This window comes from Colobus angolensis, unplaced genomic scaffold (assembly GCF_000951035.1).
Source record: "Colobus angolensis palliatus isolate OR3802 unplaced genomic scaffold, Cang.pa_1.0 Scaffold54, whole genome shotgun sequence".
In the NCBI taxonomy this organism is placed as follows: domain Eukaryota; kingdom Metazoa; phylum Chordata; class Mammalia; order Primates; family Cercopithecidae; genus Colobus; species Colobus angolensis.
In genome coordinates, this window is record NW_012118932.1 from 336,347 (window position 1) to 357,850 (window position 21,504).

The window sequence follows — 21,504 nt, forward strand, 5'->3', positions numbered from 1 at the left end:
GGATGGGACGCAGGCGGGTGGGTGGGATTTGCGGAGGGCCGGGGGAGCAGAGGAGGGTGAAGCTCAGACCCAAGACGGCCGGAGAGGAGGTGGCTGCCGAGAGAGACGGGGCGAAGAGGCCGGAGGGGCTGCAGTGAGGCTTTACAGGCCAGAGTCTACAGATAGGGCGGGGCACCACCCTGACTGAAACTTGCCCTGGCAGCAAGTGGGGCCAACGTGAGGAGGAGGAGGTTGTAAGCACTCCTGGGAGCGGAGGGGAAGCGTTGTGAGTGGCTTAGGAAGAAGCTTAGGCGGAGATGAGCGTCGGGAAGAAGGCGAGGAGAGCCCGGGGAGAAAGTGAGCGAGTGTCATGGCGGTGCGGTGGGGGTGGGGGCTGCCCACGAGACCCGCAACTCTGCACTTTGTCATTGGCGAATCGCTGGCAGAGAGTGGCAGGACCTCTGTGGCATTTCCTTTCGTCTTCACACCTGTCACTTCTTCCTCACAATGCAAACTAAGCAAGTTCACATGTATGTATATGGAACCATTGTCAGAAAGTTCATATCGTCTAGAAATTGGGGGATATAAAATAGAAAATCTACTTTGGACCGGGTGCGGTGCCTCACACCTGTAATTCCAGCACTTTGGGGGAGACCGAGGCGGGTCGCTTGAGTCCAGGAGTTTGAGACCAGCCTGGGCAACCTAGGGAGAACCCCGTCTCCACAAAAATACAAAAATTAGCTGGGCGTAGTGGTGCTCACCTGTGGTCCCAGCTACTCGGGAGGCTGAGGTGAGAGGATCACCTGAGTCCAATAAGTCGAGGCTGCATTGAGCCGAGATCGCACCACTACAGTCCAGCCTGGGCGACAGAGGAAGTACCCTGTCTTCAGAAAACAAAAAACCGAAAAAACACCAAACTGCTTTGACTAAATGATGAATTGGAGTCTGTAGAGATGATTTCCATATTTAGGGTTTGCTTCATTAATAACTCTGGTCTTAATCTTTTAAAGAGACTGGAATGCTGACAGGCGAGAGCAGGAATGTGGCATGAGGGAGTCATACTTGACATTTATTGTTTTATTTTTTGAGAGAGGGTCTCACCCTGTCCCCCAGGCTGGAGTGCAGTGCCGTGAACAAGGCTCACTGCAGCCTCCAACTCTTGGGCTCAAGCTATTATACTATCTCAGCTTCCCAAATAGCTAGGATTATAGGTGCCAGCTACCACACCTGGCTAATTTTAAAAACTTTTTTTGTAGAGACAGGCTCTCACCATATTGCCCAGGCTGGTCTCTAACTCTTGGGCTCAAGCGATTCTCCCCCACCTCGGCCTCCCAAAGTGCTGGAATTACAGGTGTGAGCCACCAGGCCTGACCTCGCTTGACAATTAGAAACAGTTTCAGATATAATGATGGTCTCAGGAGCAGCTGGGATCCAAAAACTAGAAGCAGAATATTTACTTCTGAGAAAATATCAACAAGGAAAGATTTATGAGACGTTCCTGGGTGAAGACTTGCTCTTTTTAAGGGTGACTCTACTTTTATGTGCAAAGTGGCCTGTTGAACAAAACCTGGACTAACAGGACTTTGGGGCTCCTGCCTGAGATCTGAGAATGATTTGTACTAAGTGAAACTGAACATTTTACTTCCCTTTTCCATATTTCGGTTTCTGCTTTGCCTATTTGTCTATTTATTCTTCCTACAGATGTCTGTGAAATGCCTCATGCGAGAGGTCACATGTAAATTCTAAACACGTTTTGGGATTATTTTGATTTCCCTGCACCACTTCATGTGAGGGAGGCTGGGTTTTTTTTTTTTTTTTTTTTTTGAGGCGGAGTCTTGCTCTGTCGCCCAGGCTGGAGTGCAGTGGCGCGATCTTGGCTCACTGCAAGCTCCGTCTCCCAGGTTCACGCCATTCTCCTGCCTCAGCCTCCTGAGTAGCTGGGACTACAAGCGCCCGCCACCATGCCCGGCTAATTTTTTGTGTTTTTAGTAGAGACTGGGTTCACCGTGTTAGTCAGGATGGTCTCGATCTCCTGACCTCATGATCCACCCTCCTCAGCCTCTCAAAGTGCTGGAATTGTAGGCATGAGCCACCGCGCCCGGCCTGGGTTAGTTACTTTTTTAATGTATGTAACAAACACTGTTTACCACATGCCAGGTATTGTTTTAAGGTATTAAGAGATGAATAGTACATTAACTTCTTTAATCCTATAACTGCTGTGTATGCAGTAGGTGCTGCTGTTATCACTGTGGCACAGATGAGAAAGCTGAGAAATGGACGGGTAAGTCATTTGCTAAGGTTGTACAGCAAATCCCTTCGGCACCAGAGTCTGCGCTTTTTTTCTTTTTGTCTTTTCTTAGAGACAGGGTCTCACTATGTTACCCGAGGCTGGTCTCAAACTCCTGGGCTGAAGCGATTCTCCAGCTTCGGCCTCTCAAAGTGCTGAGATTACAGGCATGAACGACCATGCCGGCCCAAGAGTCTATACTTTTTTTTTTTTTTTTTTTTATGAGACAAAGTCTTGCTGTGTTGCCCAGGCTGGAGTGCAGTGGCACTATCTTGGTTCACTACAACCTCTGCCTCCCGGGTTCAAGCAATTCTCCTGCCTCAGCCTCCCAAGTAGCTGGGATTATGGGTGCCCACCACGATGCCTAGCTAATGTTTTGTATTTTTAGTAGAGACGAGAGTTCACCATGTTGGCCAGGCTGGTCTCGAACTGCTGACCTCAGATGATCTACCAGCCTCGGCCTCCCAAAGTGCTGGGATTACAAGCGTGAGCCACCGCGCCTGGCCCGAGTCTGTACTTTTAATACTTACACTATGCTGCCTCTCACTATGCTAATAGTAACAAAGGAATGCATAAGATAGTGAATAAATTTCATAGCATTCTGTGCCTGTCATCCAGGCCAGTAGGATAGCTCCTTTGCAGAATCTTTTCCCGTCTTTTACTCTTTTTATGATTGCCTCTTAACCAAAACTTCAATCAAAACTTAATTTTAGTAGTGAGGTTATCCTCACAAAGTCACTCACGTCATTGTTGTAGGCGTACTGTGTTGGCGTCTGGTTAATTCAGAATGTGTTGTTTAATGAGGCTTCATGGTACTGATGGCCTCCTTAGCTTCGGATACACGACTGGTAAATGTATTCCTTGTGCCTATTAATTGAGGCTTTGTGACTGGGTTACTGCAAACATAACCTCTCTCTGGCCAATGAAACACCCAGTTCAGAAACAGTCTCCTTAATGAGATAGCATCATTTTTATTTGTTCCTTTATTTTAAAGATAGGGCCTCACTGTGTCACTCAGGCTGGAGTACAGTGGTGCAGTCATAGCTCACTGCAGGCTCAAAGTCCTGGGTTCCAGTGATCTTCCCGCCTCAGCCTCCTCAGTAGCCAGGATTACAGGCACGTGCCACCACTCCCAGCTCATTTGTAAATTTTTCAAATTTTTTGTAGAGACGGAGTCTCACCATGTTGCCTAGGCTAGTTTCAAACTCCTGGCCTCAAGGGATCTTGCTGCCTTGGCCTCCCAGAGCCCTGGGATTACAAACATGAGCCACTGTGCCTGGCCGGTAGCGTCATTTTAAAAATGAAGGATGAAACTTTTCAGTGTATTTTCTTTAAGTAGTTGATATAATGAAATGTGAATAAGCTTCAAAGTCAGATAGACCTGCATTTGCATCCTAGTTCAGGATTAATTTGGCTTAACTTGATCAAGTTAACCTGCCTGAGTAGGAAGAATAATGCTTTCCTGCCTGAGAAGTTTCGAAGATTCAATAAAATAATGTGCATAAAGCTCCTGACTGAGAGCCTGATATGTAGGAAGTAGAAAAAGTGTTGACTCCACCCCTTGCTAGTTTTTTTTGAAATAAGGCGAGTGTCTCCCCCACAAGTGACTGTTTGCAAGGGCATCACTTGTTCTTCCTCTTTCAGTGGCTCCTCTATCTGAGTTGAACACACTGGGACCTAGAGTGCCGGCTGAGCTTCTCTCTCCCCCCTTCCCCTGTAGTGTGCTTCTGTGATGGGCTTCCCTGGTGTTTTCCGTCTGGCTCTCACTCCAGCAAAACGCTGTGCAGCTCAGGGATGCTACTTCCCTTTCCCTCCGTTTCCTCAATGCTAGTTATTTTGAGGTTGCCTGGTAAAACTACTACACTACGCCGGGTGCAGTATAGTAATTGCAGCTCACGCCTGTAATCTCATCACTTTGGGAGGCCAAGGCGGGCGGATCACGAGGTCAGGAGATCAAGACCATCCTGGCTAAGGTGAAACCCCGTCTCTACTTAAAATACACAAAATTAGCCGGGCGTGGTGGCAGGCGCCTGTAGTCCCAGCTACTGGGGAGGCTGAGGCAGGAGAATGGCGTGAACCCGGGAGGTGGAGCTTGCAGTGAGCCGAGATCACGCCACTGCACTCCAGCCTGGGCGACAGAGCGAGACTCCGTCTCAAAACAAATATATATATACACACACACACACACACACATATATATATAAATAAAAAATAAAATACAAAAGAAATAGAAGTTACATAGTCCCTTTCCTTCAGGAAACAAGCTATATAATATTAAATAACAGTCTTAAAATATTTTTAGAAGGAATAGTATAGTGACATCATATGCTTTTGGAGTTCTAATAAAAGAGCTCTAGTGGGTCAGATTATTCAGAACCTTTTGAGAGAAAGTTGAATTAGAGCTGGACCTGAATCCCTGAATGGGGTGCGAAGAGGCATTCCAGGTGGAGAGCTCTGCATGCATAAGGTCACGGCAGTAGGAGTGAGGTTGGCACGTTTGTAATAGCGTGTGATAAGGTGTCTGTACCTAACCTGAGGAGTACCGAGCAGCAAAGCTGGTATTTACACTGGGGCCTATGATGGAGAATTCTTCACCTCCATGCTAAGGAATTTGTTGGTGGTTCGGTTTCTGACGTAAGGGATTTTTCGTCCTTATGTTAAATCTACTGATTGTTGAAATTGTATACATTTGATGTTACTCATTTGATAAATGGGTGTCAAGTTACAAAGCACACCTACAGGTACTGCTTATTCCCTCCTAGACATTAAGATTCTCCTTTGGCCGGGTGCAGTGACTCACATCTGTAATCCTAGCACTTTAGGAGGCCGAGGCAGATGATTGCATAAGCCCAAGAGTTTGAGACCAGTCTCAGCAACATAGTAAGACTCGCATCTCTACAAAAATAAAGAAAGATTCTCCTGTCAGCCGTGAAATGTATGGGACTGGCCAATGGTTACATTCTCCCAGGTGCCCCGGAGCTGAGAGACTATATAAGAGAGTCAAGTATGTTTTTCCTATAAGCATGTTCTTTATTTAAAGCATATTATTTATATAAAAAGCATATTCAACTACATAGCCTACAAGTTAAATACTAGATAATTAAAAACAAAATATATAGCCAGATAAGAAGAAAAATTAAACACAAATGTGATCGTGTCTCGCCACCTTGGTGTTACCAATAATTATTTCACTTAATTATATTCTTTTCTACCTGAAGGAAGAACACATTACTTCTTTCCAGGAAGTAATTTCTAGCATTCAAAATCCCAGGGACACTTGCCTGACCGCAGTGTTTCAGCATAGAAGCCCTTGATACTTGAGTATTTTAAAAAATCCTTTATGGGGCTTTCCAGCTTCTTGTTTATTCAGATTATTGGTCCTTTTTTTTTGTGGGGAGGGATTTTTTAGGTTTTTTTTGTAGAGACAGGATTTTGCCATGTTGCCCAGGCTGGTCTTGAACTCCCGAGCTCAAGCAGTCCACCTGCCTTAGCCTCCCAAAGTGCTGGGATTACAGGCATAAGCTACCACACCCAGTCTACCGGTCCTTTATTAATTGCTCATCTCAGGAAAGGCCTAAACAATTCCCCTCTCCTCTACAATTCCCCCATATTACCAAAGGTAACCCCTATTAACATACTATTTCTTTTCATATTTTTATGTTGAGATCATAAATCTGATTTTACATTCTGCTTTTTATACCTTAATATGCTATAATTAGCTTTAGAAACTTTTTGGTCAAAAGTTCTCATTCTTTCATGATATTCCATCGTGTGTATATCACACCTTTCTTCCTCCACTTCGGGGATCAAATCATTACCTGACTTGGGACAACCTGACTGACTTTGGGCTGTGATCCATGGGCCTGTCCCAGAGAAAGAGCTCACTGTGGAAGGGACATGCCAGTGAGCTGAAGCTGTTTCCTTTACCACTAAAAAGAGGATTTGGGGACTGAAGATAGGCCAATGTGTATTTCTTACCTTGAATCTCACTTGGCAGTTGCATAGTACTTGCACTTATTTACTATTGATCGTATATTTCATATATATCATATATAAGATATGCACATGTCATATATTTTTAGTGATTATGTTTTAGTTATGTAGGTAGTTATATAGTGTAATACTTTACAGAGTTTTGTAGCTTTTTATTTTAATCTTGAGTGTTACTTATTATAACATGGTAAGCTTAAGACTGAGTTGGCATTTAGGAAAACTGTTTTTCCCTAGATATACTTATTTGAGTCACTTAAGTGATTTCTATTCCTCTTTCAAAGAGGAATGTGGTCAAGATCCTCCCAGAAGAAGGTAGTTGGGATTTTATTCTGAGATTGGCTTTATTGTGAGTTGGTAAAAATGATTTACGTAGAGAAGGGTTGTGCTCTCCCTTGCCACTAGGCCTGGTTCCACCCAGGCATAGGGTGAGAGGGTTAGAAAGATGTGCATTTCATTTATGGTGATTAAAGGAGAACATTCTGTATACTTGTGGAAGTAGCTCTCTACCAAGAGCTGCTTTGAACCAGTTCACTTCCAAGGTCTTGATTGTGCTCATATAAAGATTACATGTGAATACAGGGTGATGCCATTCAAATAACGATTACCAAGCAGGTAATAGGAAAAACTGACCTTACCTGCTGAAAACATGGTTAAAGAATAGGGAAAGTATATATATATACACATATATATTTTGAGACGGAGTTTCGCTCTTGTTGCCCAGGCTAGGGTGCAATGGTGTGATCTCGGCTCACCAAAACCTCTGCTTCCTGAGTTCAAGCAATTCTCTTGCCTCAGCCTCCCGAGTAGCTGGGATTACAGGCATATGCCACCACGCCTGGCTAATTTTTGTATTTTTTTAGTAGAGAACGGGGTTTCTCCACGTTGGTCAGGTTGGTCTCAAACTCCCGACCTCAGGTGATCCACCTGCCTCAGCCCTGTAAAGTGCTGGGATTACAGGCGTGAGCCACTGCGCCTGACCTAGAAAGGATATTTTATTTCTCCATTGTGATCTGTTTACTTGCATCTAAGATTCAGGCATAATGGTTTAATCAAACCGTTGTGTATAAGCTTCAGTTGAATTTAGTATTTCAACTCTCTGATATTGATCATTGTGTCATTGGGTAAACAATCCTAAAAAGATGAAGACGCTAAATAGATAGGCAATATAAAAATATGTAAAAATGGGACTTCAAAAATTCCAGATTTGGGGAGAAATGGAGTTAAAGTATAGGTTTTGTTTGTTTCTTTTCCTATCTTTATGATCAAACTTAAGTTGCTGTCAGTTTAAAATAACTTTTTATGGGCCTGGAATGGTGGCTTACACCTGTAATCCCAGCACTTTGGGAACCTGAGGTGGGCGAATCACTTGAGGTCAAGAGTTTGAGACTGGCCTGGCCAACATAGTGAAACCCCATCTCTACCAAAAATACAAATATTAGCTGGATGCAATGGCAGGGGCCCGTAACTCTTAATTCCAACGACTCAGGAGGCTGAGGCATAAGAATCGAGTGAACCTGGGAGGTGGAGGTTGCAGTGAGCCGAGATTATGCTACTGTAGTGCAGCCTGGGTGAGAGTGAGACTATGTCTCAAGAAAAAAAAAATTAAAAATAAATAAAATAACTTTTTATAACTACAAAATGTGTTTTGTAAGCCTCATGCTGACTACCAAGCAAAAACCTATGACATACCAAAATTGAAAAGCAAGGACTTAAAGCACACTGCTAGAGAAAGTCAACTGCCACAACGGAAGTAATGGAAAGAAAGAAACTGTAAAAAACTAGAAAACAAGTAACAGACCTGACTTATTGATAATTACCTTAAATGTAAATGGGTTAAATTCTTCAAATGAAAGACAGTGACTCAATGAATTTTAAAAAACCATCCAAATAAGACCCAACCATATGCTGCTTCCAAGAATCTCACTTCACGTGTGAGGACATACATAGACTCAACAGGAAGGGATGGAAAAAGATACTCTATGCAAATGGAAACCAAAAGAGAGCAGGAGTAGCTTTACTTATATCAGAGAAAATAGACTTCAAATCCAAAGCTGTAAGAAGAGTCAAAGTCATTGTATAATGATGAAGGGTCAATTCAACAAAAGGATGTAACAGTTGGTGTGTGTGTGTGTGTGTGTGTGTGTGTGTGTGTATGTGTGTATCGGTGTGTGTGTGTGTATCTGTGTATGTGTGTATCTGTGTGTGTGTGTGTGTATGTGTGTATCGGTGTGTGTGTGTGTATCTGTGTATGTGTGTATCTGTGTGTGTGTGTGTGTGTGTGTGTGTGTGTATGCATGCATGCATCCAACATGGGAGCTCCTTAATATATAAAGTGAATATTAATAGACCTAGATGGGGAGAGAAACTCTGATACAGTAACAGTCGAGAACTCTGATACCCCGCTTTCAGCAATGGACAGATCATGCAGACAGAAAATCAACAAAGAAACAGCAGCATTAAACTGTATCCTATAATGGACTTAACAGAGACATCTACAGAACATTCTACTCAATAACTGCAGGATACACATTCTTCTCAGCAGCACATGGAACCATCTCCAGGATATATGGTATCATATGGTAGGCCACAAAACAGGTCTCAACAAATTTTTAAAAATTGAAATCATATCAAGTATTTATTTATTTATTTATCTGAGACAGAGTCTCACTCTGTCGCCCAGGCTGGAGTGCAGTGGTGCAGTCCCAGCTCCACCTCTGCCTCCCAGGTTCAAGCAGTTCTCCTGCCTCAGCCTCTTGTGTAGCTGGGATTACACACACACACCACCACACCTGGCTAATTTTTTTGTATTTTTAGTAGAGATGGGGTTTCGCCATGTTGACCAGGCTGGTCTTGAACTCCTGACCTCAAGTGATCCACCCACCTCGGCCTCCCAAAGTGCTGGGATTACAGGCATGAGCCACTGCACCCAGCCATTCAAGTATCTTTTGTGACTGCAATGCAATGCAACTAGAAATCAATAAGAACAACAACTTAGGAAACTATACAAATACTTGGAAATTACACAACATGCTCCTGAACAACCAGTTGATCAATGAAGAATTAAGAAGGAATTAGAAAATTTATTGAGACAAATGACAATGGAAACACAGCCTACCAAAACAGTGGGATACTGCAGAAGTAGTACTAAGAGGGAAGTTAATGGCAATTAACATCTACATCAAAAAAGTAGAAAGATCTCAACCTAATGTTGCACCTCAAGAAACTAGAAAACCAGGACAAACAAAACCCAGAATTAGTAGAAGGAAAGAAACAATAAAGATCAGAGCAGAAATAAATGAAATAGAGACTGAAAAAATATATATATATAAAAGGTTAACAAAAGAGTTGTTTTTTTCAAAAGATAAAATTAACAAACCTTTAGCTAGACCGAGGGGGAAAAAAGACTCAAAATAAATAAAATCAGAGACAAAAAGGAGACATTGCAACTGACAGCACAGAAATACAAAGAATCGCTAGAGGCTGTTATGAGCAACTCTGTGCCAACAAATTGGAAAACCTAGAAGAAGTGAAGAAATTTCTGCACACATACAGCTTACCGATACTCAATCATGAAGAAATGGAAAACCTGGACAGACCAACAATGAGTAATGAGATTGAATCAGTAATAAGTCTCCCATGAAAGCAAAGCCAGGGGCCCGATGTCATCACTGCTGAATTCTACCACACCTTTAAGGAAGAACTGATACCAGTTCTTCCCAAATTATTCCACAAAACTGAAGGAGAGAGAATTCCTCCATACTCATTCTGCAAAGCCAACATTATCCTGATACCAAAGCTAGAGAGGGACACGAGAGAAAAAACTGCAGGCTAGTACCCCCAATGAGTATAGATGCAGAAATCCTTCAGAAAGTACTAGCAAACCAAATCTAATCACTCCACATTAAAAAAAAAAAAATCAGAAGCTAGCCAGTGTCGGTGAGGATGGGAGGAAAGGGAATCCTTATACGCTGCTGGTGGGAATGCAAGTTAGTACAGGCATTGTGTGGCACAGTCCGGAGGTTCCCATTACGCGACACAGTCCGGAGGTTCTCATTATGCGACACAGTTTGGAGGTTCCTCAAAAAGTTAAAACTACCACGTGATCAGGCCATCCCGATACTGAGTATGTATCCAGAGGAAATGCCATCAGTGTATCAAAGCGGTATCTGCACTCCTCTATTTATTGCAGTGCTATTCATGATAGCCAAGATATGGAATCAACTTAAATGTCTATCAGCAGCTGGGCACGGTGGCTTATGCCTGTAATTCCAGTACTTTGGGAGGCCGAAGTGCACAGACCACGTGAGGCCAGGAGTCTGAGACTAGTCTGGCCATCATGGCGAAACTCCATCTAACTAAAAATACAAAAATTATCCAGACATGGTGACCTGAGCCTGTCATCCCAGCTACACGGGAGGCTGAGGCAGGAGAATCGCTTGAACCTGGGAAGCAGAGGTTGCAGTAAGCCAAGATCATGACACTGCACTCCAGCCTGGGTGACAGAGAGTGAGACTCTGTCTTAAAAAAAATGTCCATCAACAGATTAATGGCTGAAGATAACAGTATGTGTATACACTGTGGAATACAATTCAACTTTAATTCTTTCAGTTTTGGCAACATGGGTGAACCTGGAAGATGTTACATTAAGTGCAATAAGCCAGGCACAGAAAGACAGCTGTCACATGCTATTAGTCATCTAATCTAAAAAGTTGTTCTCCTGAAAGTAGAGAGTGGAATAGTGGTTGCCAGAGGATGAGGAGGGTAGGAGGGAGAAGGGGATGGAGAGAGATTGGTCAACAGGTCCAAGGTGACAGGTAGGAGGAGTACGTTCTGGTGCTCGGTTGCACCGGAAGACGACGAGGGTTAACAGCAGTGTATGGTGTATTTCAGAACAGTTGGAAGAGAGGTTTTTGAATGTTCTTATGACGGGGAAATGATAACTATTTAAGATGATGGATATGCTAATTTGTTGCGATCAATGCACAATGTATCCATTGTATACTGTAAATGTGTACAATTATGTATCAATCAAAAATTTTTTAAAAGGTGACACTACAGTAGCTATGTAAATCAAATTTTTACAAAAGTTTTCTTCTACAGGAGAAGATACCAAATATAGATTGTTTGGTATATCTTAGAATAAAAGCCACATTCTTTTGTAGCTTTGGCACCTCAGGGACATTATATCGTGAGGAAGGGAAATTCTTCAGCTTTGTCCAGAGGAAATTATAGGTAGATCTGAGCACTCAAAGTTTCTAAGATGTCAGTGCTCTTTGTATAATTTTGAAATCAAAGCCCTAGGATGATAGAGTACTTAATGTTTGCTTTTGGATTTATCATGATGTTCTTTTTTTTTTTGAGACAGAGTCTCACGCTTGTTGCCCAGGCTGGAGTGCAATGGCGCGATCTCAGCTCACTGCAACCTCCGCTTCCCAGGTCCAAGCGATTCTCCTGTCTCAGTCTCCCACGTAGCTGGGATTACAGGCATGTGCCACCATACCCAGCTAATTTTTGTATTTTTTGGTAGAGATGGGGTTTTGCCATGTTGGCCAGGCTGGTTTCGAACTCCTGACCTCAGGTGATCCACCCGCCTCAGCCTCCCAAATTGCTGGGATTACAGGCATGAGCCACTGCGCCCGGCCTCATGATGTTCTTGAACAGTTAACCTTGTAAGCTTAGTACAGAATGAATCAGAACACAGGTATGCAGAGTCACTTCATGAGTCAGACTGATTCTCAGGCCTGTGAGACCGGATTATAACCTGTTGGCACATGTGAAAACTGTGTCACTTTCAGAGGCTAGTTAGCTCTGAGGAAGAGGCATAGGATATGCAGAGTCACTGAGCAAAAGTTGGCAGTCCACTGGCCTCTGCAACGGCCGTTTCTTACAGTATAACCATAAATGACGTTTTAGGGACCGCCTTAGTCCCACAGTTGCTGTCCTTCACGATGCTGTAGTTAGCGCTTGGAAATACAGGAAATAAGAAGTCGTTTTAGGCTTTTTTTGTTTGGCAGAAGAGGTCTAGTTCTGAGTGGATGCCTTCATCTTTTTGTATATTGCGCAGGTACTGTCATTGTTAAGAAATGGATCTTAGGCTGAGTGCGGTGGATCACATCTGTAATCCCAGCTCTTTGGGAGGCTGAAGTGAGAGGATCCCTTGAGACCAGGAGTTAGAGACCACCCTGGGCAACATAGTGAGACCCCATCTCTACAAAAAACTTAAAAATCTTCAGGCTGTGTTGTTGCACATCTGTAGTTCCCAGCTGCTCGGGAGGTTGAGGTGGGAGGATCACCCGAACCTGGGAGGTTGAGGCTGCAGTGAGCTGTGATCGTGCCACCGCACTTCAGCCTGGGCGACGGAGTAAGTGTCTCAAAAAATAAAAATGGATGTGAATGGGTTATACGCCTGTAAAGCAAGGGTTATACGCTACTTACGTGAGGATTGGGTGAGATAGTAGATGAAAATCCTCTTACAAAGCATAACTTCCCATTTGAGTGTGAGGGTTTTTGCTTTTTGCTTTTTGTCTTTCTATTAGTATCGTTCACAACTTTGATTCTCTCAGAATTGAGTTTACGCCCAAGTGAAAATTAATAGGGGAGAGGATGTCAGGATGTGGGGCAGGGGCTCCTCGGCTGAGGCTTGCTTTCATATGATCCAGATCAGGCACAACAAAGGTAACTAACCACTGGTAACTGATGCCCTTGCAGGAGGGAACACTGGCAGTTGCTGGGTCATTTGAAGACTACGGTGGAGGGTTTGGTATCAGCCAACAGCCCCAACGTCTGGTCTAAGTATGGTGGCTTGGAGCGGCTCTGCAGGGACATGCAGAGCATCCTCTATCATGGGCTTATCCGTGACCAGGTACGCAGAACTCCTGTTTTTGCCAGATTGGCCGACTCACTTGTTGAAAAGAAACAGTCACATTGGCAGGGAAGAGATGAAGGCTACTAGTCTGTGAACTCCTGAGAGCAGCTGTGACTTAATATATTTTTTTAATATACAGAACATTTCACATCGTGTCTGATGGGCCATAGATGTTAATGGAATGAAGAAATCACTGGGTAGGACAGCAAATCAGCAACAAGAGATTAGGTCAACTTAAAAGTTTCCTATTGTTGCTGTAACAAGTAACTACAAACCTAATGGCTTAAAACAACACAGATTTCTCAAATCTTACGGTTCTTGAGGTCGAAGTCTGAAATGAGTTTCACGGGGCTGAAACCAAGGTGTCTGCAGGGCCGCACGCCCTCCGGACGCTCCGCGGGGAATCCATTTCCTTGCCTTTTCCAGCTTCTCTAGGTTTCCTGCATTCTTTGGCTCTTGACCACTTTCTCCATCTTCAGAGCCAACAGCACCTTCAGATCTCTCTGCGCCTTTGTTTGTTTGTGTTTTGAGACAGGGTCTCGCTGTGTCACCCAGGCTGGAGTGCAATGATGCAATCATGACTCGCTGCAGCCTCGACCTCCCGGGTTCAAGCAGTCCTCCCACCTTTAGCTTCCCAAGTAGCTAGGGCTACAGGCACCCGCCATCACACCCGGCTATTTTTTGTATTTTTTGTAGAGACAGAATTTCACCATGTTGCCCAGGCTGGTATTGAATTCCTGGTCTCAAGTGGTCCTGCCTTGGCCTCCCAAAGTGCTGGAATTACAGACCTGAGCCACCGTGCCCAGCCCTCTCTGCTTTCACATCCCTTTCTCTCCTTATGGCCATTCCTCCCTCCCTCCTCTCCTTATGGACCATTCCTCCCTCCCTCCTCTCCTTATGACCATTCCTCCCTCCCTCCTCTCCTTATGGACCATTCCTCCCTCCCTCCTCTTCTTATGACCATTCCTCCCTCCCTCCTCTCCTTACGACCATTCCTCCCTCCCTCCTCTCCTTATGACCATTCCTCCCTCCCTCCTAAAAGGACTCTTACAGTGACATTGGGCTCACGTGGATCATCCAGTATAATCGCCCCACCTCAAAATCCTTAATTTAATTACACCTGCAAAGTCCCTTATGTCATAAAAGTAACATTCCCAGGTTCCAGGAATTAGGATGTAGACATCTTGGAGGAGCAGTCTTAGCTGATCACAGCCAGGAAGGTTTTTCTTCTGAATCTTAGTTTTGGTTTTAAAACCATGCTGTTTTTTCAGAAGTGGGTAGGGTAAAGAAAGAAAAACAGCCAAGGCAAAAATATGTTGACTTATTTCTGACTTTCATGCAGGAAATGTTTCTACAGAACAAGAAGGTGGCCAGCCACAGTGGCTCACGCTGCCTGTAATCCCAGCACTTTGGGAGATCGAGTGGGGCAGATCACTTGAGATCAGTTTAAGACCAGCCTGGCCAACATGGTGAAACTCTGTGTCTACTAAAATTACAAAAATTAGCTGGGTGTGGTGGCACACACCTGTAATCCCAGTTACTCAGGTGGCCAAGGCAGGAGAATCGCTTGAACTCGGGAGGTAGAGGCTACAGTGAGCCGAGATCGCGCCACTGCACTCCAGCCTGGGCGACAGAGTGAGACCCTATCTTTAAAAAAAAAGAAAAAAAAAAAAAAGAGGATGAGAAGGTGAAACTCCACGTGCTCGGTTACATTAAAAGTACTTTCCTACAGGAATCCTTTTGCCTGGAAGCCAGTGTGTTCCAGTGATAATTAATTGCTTAGGCTTGATAAGATTGGTGTAATTAGAACCAACATCTCTTTCCTGAAACAAAATAATCAGTTCTTCCTGTGATTCTTTTTGAATTAGAATTTTCATCTTGTTCCCTAAATTTAGACTTTTGTTATTACTATCTACTTCAAATTAATAATAGGAAGAAAGAATTAATGTGCTTTCTTGTTGGGATAGTAAGACTTTATCCTCAAAATATCTGCGAAAACTAGCAGGCATAAGAGACTAGGGAAAAGAAGAGTTAGTAGTTAACTCATGTTAACTGCAGCAGGAGTAGTTAATAGGTAGTGTGGCTCAGAGTAGAGCCAGGCTGCCTGGATTCAGTGTTCAGCTCCTTCATGTGTTAGCTTTGTAACCTTGGGCAAAATACTTAACCTCTTCGTGCCTTAGTTTCCTCACCAGTGAAATGAGGTAGCAGCTATCTACCTGTAGGGTTGGTGTGGTATGTAAAGCGTTAAGAGAATAGGAAGAACTCTCCAAGTGTGTGCTATGATGAGGAGGGCGAGGTGGGGGAGGAAGGGGAGGAGGGGAAGGAGGGCGGGGAGGACGAGGAGGACACAATGACTCATTTAATTTTCCTCCTAGCATCCTAGGACAATCCGAGAGCTATTTATAAAATATTGTCATAGTTAGAATACCCTTTGAGTTTTACTTTATTAATGTTGAGTTCCTTTTTCTTTTTTTTTTTTTGAAATGGAGTCTCGCTCTTGTTGCCTGGGCCGTGGTGCAGTGGCGCGATCTCAGCTCACCACAGCCTCTGTCTCCCGGATTCAAGTGATTCTCCTGCCTCAGCCTCCTGAGTAGCTGGGATTACAGTCATGCACCAGCACGCCTGGCTAATTTTGTGTTTTTAGTAGAGATGCGGTTTCTCCATGTTGCTCAGACTGGTCTTGAACTTCTGACCTCAGGTGATCCACCTGCCTTGACCTCCCAAAGTGCTGGGATTACAGGCGTGAACCAGTGCGCCTGGCCGAGTTGCTTTTTCTTTATAACCTCAAAAACTCTAATCAGCTTTGAGTTTTGAAATGAGTAGAATCCAATAGTACTTAAAGGTTTCTGCTTTCTCTTTGGCAGTTATTCCATTGGCAGTGTTTTAAATACATTTTGGTTACGGATAAAATTGCCACGTGAGTCATTGGGGTTTGGTATCCTCCTATTTAAAAAAAATCAGACCTCACAAATGCAGGCATAATTGTGTGTGCTCACTCACGTCCTCCCCTGTCAGGGTCCAGTATAACTACCTGGAACTCTAAGCTCATCTTTCTTTTTTGTCAGAATTTATTCTCAGCTAGCAATCACATTGGAAAAGAGCTAATCAACTAATTGGTATTAAAGTATGTATACTTGGCTGGGCGTGGTGGCTCATGCCTATAATACCAGCACTTTGGAAAGTTGAGGCAGAAAGATCACTAGAATTTTGAGGCCAAGAATACAAGATCAGCCTGGGCAACACAGCAAGATCCCCATCTCTAAAAAATTTAAAATATTAGCCAGCCATGGTGATGCACGCCTGTAGACTCACTCAGGAGGCTGAGGTGGGAAAATGGCTTAAGCCTGAGAGGTTGAGGTTGCAGTGAGCTGATTGTGGCACTGTACTCCAGCCTAGAGTGAGACCCTGTCTTAAAAAAAAAAAGCAAACCCAGAACAACAAAAAGCACCATTCTAGGACTATGGAGACAACACTGTGTCATAGACTGACAAAAGTCTTTGGAATCAGTAAGAACCTAGGTCAAACTCTAGACTCACTGCTCACGTCCATGGGAAATAAAGTGATGTAGTAGTTAAAATTATGGACTTTTGAATCAGACTGCTCACATTTTAACCTCAGCTTTGCCATTAACTGAGTGGTGGTGGACAAATTATATAACTCTTCTGTCTTTGTTTTCTCTTTTTTTTTGAGACGGAGTCTCGCTCTGTCACCCAGGCTGGCATGCAGTGGTGCGATCTGGTCTCACTGCGAGCTCCACCTCCCGGGTTCACGCCATTCTCCTGCCTCAGCCTCCCGAGCAGCTGGGACTACAGGCGCCGCCACCTCGCCCGGCTAATTTTTTTGTGTTTTTAGTAGAGACGGGGTTTCACCGTGTTAGCCAGGATGGCCTCTATCTCCTGACCTCGTGATCCGCCTGCCTCAGCCTCCCAAAGTGCTGGGATTATAGGCGTGAGCTACCGCACCCGGTCTGGAATTTTTTTTGTATGCAATTCTGCTGTATGCCCTTCTCTCTTCTTACTCTGTGTATTATCCTGAAGCGGGCTCCTCCACGCGCATTGCACTATCACTCACCCATTGATGACCTCCACCTCAGGCATCTCTGCCGAACTCTAGATCCAGAACACTAGCTATCTCCTGTACATTACTGTCTGACTGTCTTTCAGGCCCGAGCACAACATGACCAAAACTAAACTTATTTTCTCTCATGAGATTGACCTTCTTCTTATTGGCAGCATTGACCTACTCAGTCTCCAAGTCAGAAACTTTGGAATCATGCCAGTGTGTTTTACAGAAACTCAGTGCACGTTTCCCAGGCTGCTGACCAAAATAGCTACCAGATTAGTGGCACTGCCACTCAGTGGGTCAGGTACTTGTGTCCTAATAGCAAATGGATTCTTTTCTTGGCCCTGTTACTAATACTAAACTGTCATCTAGAGTAATCACTTAACCATATTACAAGACAGTTTCACCATCTGTGCCTGAAAGTGAAATGCAAGTCAAATCAATGAGACTCTGAAATGAAAACTACTTGACAAATGCAAAACACTATTCAGTATCTTGTCATAGTTACTAAAAGTGATAATATCTGGCCAGGCACAGTGGCTCACACCTGTAATCCTAGTGCTGCGGGAGATTGAGGCGGGCGGATCACCTGAGGTCAGAAGTTCGAGACCAGCCTGACCAACATGGTAAAACCCCATCTCTACTAAAAATACAAAATTAGCCAGGCGTGGTGGTGCATGCCTATAATCCCAGCTACTTGGGAGGCTGAGGCAGGAGAATTGCTTGAACCTGGCAGGTGGAGGTTGCAGTGAGCTGAGATTGTACCATTGCTCTCCAGCCTGGGTAACAAGAGCAAAACTCCATCTCAAAAAAAAAAAAGTGATAATATCTGTGAAAGTATCTGGTCATCAGAATAGAAAATATCAAAGCATATGATCATCTGCAAAATAGCAGGAGTATTTTTAATTTTTTCATTTGTTTTTATTTTATCTTTTCTCTCTCCTTTTTTACATGCCTCCTATCCTGAGAACCCCAGTAGTGTTAGTAATCAGAAGCAGAACAAATCAGGCAGATTTGTCGTATGTACACACACACATTTAGCAACTGCAGGCTCTAGCGGGAAGAATCAAAAACAGAAGATCTGTGCCAGTTTCCTTGCTGCTCTGTTCTGCCTTGTAAAGATCTGAGAATTAACGTCTGCGTCAAGAACTTGTTTTTCCCTTTCATTGCCTCCCTCTGAAAGATGAGGGCTTTCAGAGGTTTCAGGCCGCGGCGTCATCGCCGAGCTATTCTGGGTGTTGAGCCCTTGTCGGGAGGAGGGGCTGATACGGTGAATCATGCTGCTCCCATCCCCTCTGGGCTTTCAAAAGGAAGCGTTATGGAATGTGAATTGTATTTTAAAAATCCACTCAGGGCCTTTGGAAAGCTGTAACATCATGACCGTATTCTTAGAGGGATCTCATTTTTCTTGACAGCTGCATCTGGGCTACCTTTTCAGTCCTTCCAGAAGGCAAGGCATATTTGATAGCCTCTTTTCTGGTGCTTAGAAATGTGGAGACATTTAGGCCCTGAGACTGCTCAGCTGAGCAGAAGTGAGAGGGGTGCCCCTTTTGCCACCATCAAGAAGAAACCAGTTCTTGGCAACATAGATGGTCCAATTAAAAAAAAATCAATAATAATAAAAAAGACCTTTGTGGGTTTTTTTCTGAATATGTAGGTGATATATTTTCTTTGTTGAAAATTCAGAAAATACCAAAAAGACCTCAGAAGAAAGTAAATATCACCCCTAATCCCAACACTAAGCGATAGTAACCACTCTAACATTGAGGTGTATTTTCTGCTTTTTTCTATGTTTTGTGTGGTTTTTTTTAAATATTAAGGTTGTACTATATATATCACTCTATAACTTTAAAAGTATTTAGTTTTTGAACACTATATTTTACATAGCTAGGTAATAAAAAAGTATAAAACTGTATACAGTGAAAAGTCTTGCTCCCTTCTGATCACATAAAAAGCTACCGTTTACTAGTTTCCTTACAGAGAATTTTTTTTTTAATTAAAAAAAATTTTTTTAGAGACAGGGTCTCACTATGTTGGCCAGGCTGGTCTCAAGCTCCTGCCCTCAGGCAGCCTCCCACCTTGGCTCCCAGGGTGCTGGGATTACAGGCGTGAGCCACTATGCCGAGCCCTTCCAGAGAATTTTTATGCTTATAAAAGCAATTACCAATTATTTTCTTTGCTGTACCTGCAACTTTTTAAATATAAATAACAGCATACTGTAGTAACTATTCTGTATCTTGCCTTTTTCACTTAATATATTTTGTAATTCATCTGAAATCATTACATAAAGAGCTTCTTCATTCTTTCTTACAGTTGTCATTTTATAATATTCCATTGTATGTATGTACCATCACTTATTTAGCCAGTCCCCTGGTGAATGGATATTTAGATTGTTTCCAGTCATTTGCTGTTAGTAACAGTGCTTGTGTATAGATCATTTTGCCCTTTACCATAGGATCAATTCCTAGAATTCTTAGATTAAAGAACATGTGCCTTTGAATTTTGATAGCCATTGCTAAATTGTTCTCCAGGAAGTTATGTGATATAACTTGAGGCTCGGGGTTTGAGACCAGCCTGGCCAACATGGTCTTTAGTTGAGACAGCCCGTCTCTACTAAATATACAAAAATTAACCAGGCGGAGTGTCGTGTGCCTGTAGTTCTAGCTATTTGGGAGGCTGAGGCATGAGAATCGCTTCAACCTGGGAGGTGGAGGTTGCAGTGAACTGAGATCGCGCCACTGTACTCCAGCCTGGGCGACAGAGTGACTCTGTCTCAAAAAAGAAAAAGAAAACATTATTTTTACTGTATACCTTGTATATCATACACATATGTTACCTGTTCAAAAGAATGATTAAAATCATTTTTAACAATTATTCTTTAAAAGGGTAAACGTATGTCAAGTGTATGTATTTCTTTTTTCTTTCTTTTTTTTTTTTTTTTCCTGAGATAGGGTCTCACTCTGTTGCCCAGGCAGGAGTGCAGTGGGACGATCATGGCTCACTGCAGCTTTGACTTCCCAGGCTCAAGTGATTCTCCCCCCTCAGCCTCCTGAGTAGCTGGGACTAAGGCATGTCCCACCACTCGGAGTAAGCTTTAAATTGTTTGTAGAGATGGGCCAGTCTACCTGGACCCAAGCAATCCTCCTGAAGTGCTGAGTTACAGGTTTGAGCCACCACCCCTGGCCTCTGTATGTATGCCTTTGATTGCTGCTAAGAACCTTTGATGAGGCAAGGGAAGGCTGTGCTCTTTTTCCTGTCTTTGAATGCCAGCCCTAGAACGGGGTCTGGTCCGGAGTGGTAGTGATTCGCTCATTGCATGTGTTCCCTTCGCAGGCGTGCCGCCGCCAGACTGATTACTGGCAGTTCGTGAAAGACATCCGGTGGCTCAGTCCCCACTCAGCCCTTCACGTGGAGAAGGTAAGAGTGAGAGCAGAGCGGCTGTGCTGGCAGAGCTGTGGGTCTTCACTGTTGGAGGCTCTGTCAGAAGAATCTTCTAGACTCTAAGGAGGGAATATGTCAAGTTGCCTATCAACTGAGGAAAGGAAATTAATTATCCCTGTAGGGACCAACTTCATTTGCTTAAAAAAAACACATGCAAACCCATTGGTCCAGGCCGCTTTTTCTCCTCTGGGGAAGGAATAGAAAAGTTTTGTTATTTTCAAAAAAGCCTGCATACCTGGGACCCAGGGTGAAGCTTTTCACAGCGTTTCCCTTAACTGTCTCAATTTGGTTCTCAGGTCATTAGGCCTCAATCTTGCCGTATCTACTAGGATGTATGTTTTGACTCACACCCCTTTGCTTCCCAGTTCATCAGCTTGCACGAGAACGGCCAGAGCAGTGCTGATGGTGTGAGTGAACGTGCTGTTGCCGAGTTGTGGCTGCAGCACAGCCTGCAGTACCACTGCCTCTCAGCCCAGCTCCGGCCTCTGCTCGGGGATAGACAGTATATCAGAAAATTCTACACAGGTAGGTGGAGGCCACTTAGGATTGTCGTCTGTGCTTCCTTATTGTCACCTACCTCACTATTCCTCTATCACTCTAGTACCAGGGCCTCCTATTTTTCTTTCCTTCTTTGAGACAGAGTCTCGCTCTGTTGCCCAGGCTAGAGTGCAGTGGCTCAATCTCAGCTCATTGCAACCTCCGCCTCCCAGGTTCAAGCGATTCTCCTGCCTCAGCCTCCCAAGTAGCTGGGATTACCGGCATCCGCCACCACACCCAGCTCATTTTGTATTTTTTGGTAGAGATGGGGTTTTGCCATGTTGGCCAGGCTGGTTTCGAACTCCTGACCTCAGGTGATCCACCCGCCTCAGCCTCCCAA

General features: G+C 43.9%; 1 protein-coding gene across 1 annotated transcript in view; it reads left to right on the top strand.

Annotated features, from left to right (window-relative positions):
- The window catches only part of KIAA0226 (KIAA0226 ortholog), a 67,408-nt gene that overhangs the window by 15,433 nt on the left and 30,471 nt on the right, over nucleotides 1-21,504 (top strand). The window contains exons 2-4 of the mRNA XM_011961247.1: nucleotides 12,968-13,121; nucleotides 20,520-20,603; nucleotides 20,993-21,178. Coding sequence (XP_011816637.1) covers nucleotides 13,083-13,121; nucleotides 20,520-20,603; nucleotides 20,993-21,178 — 309 coding nt within the window. The 5' untranslated portion in view covers nucleotides 12,968-13,082. The remainder of the gene's footprint in view (nucleotides 1-12,967; nucleotides 13,122-20,519; nucleotides 20,604-20,992; nucleotides 21,179-21,504) is intronic.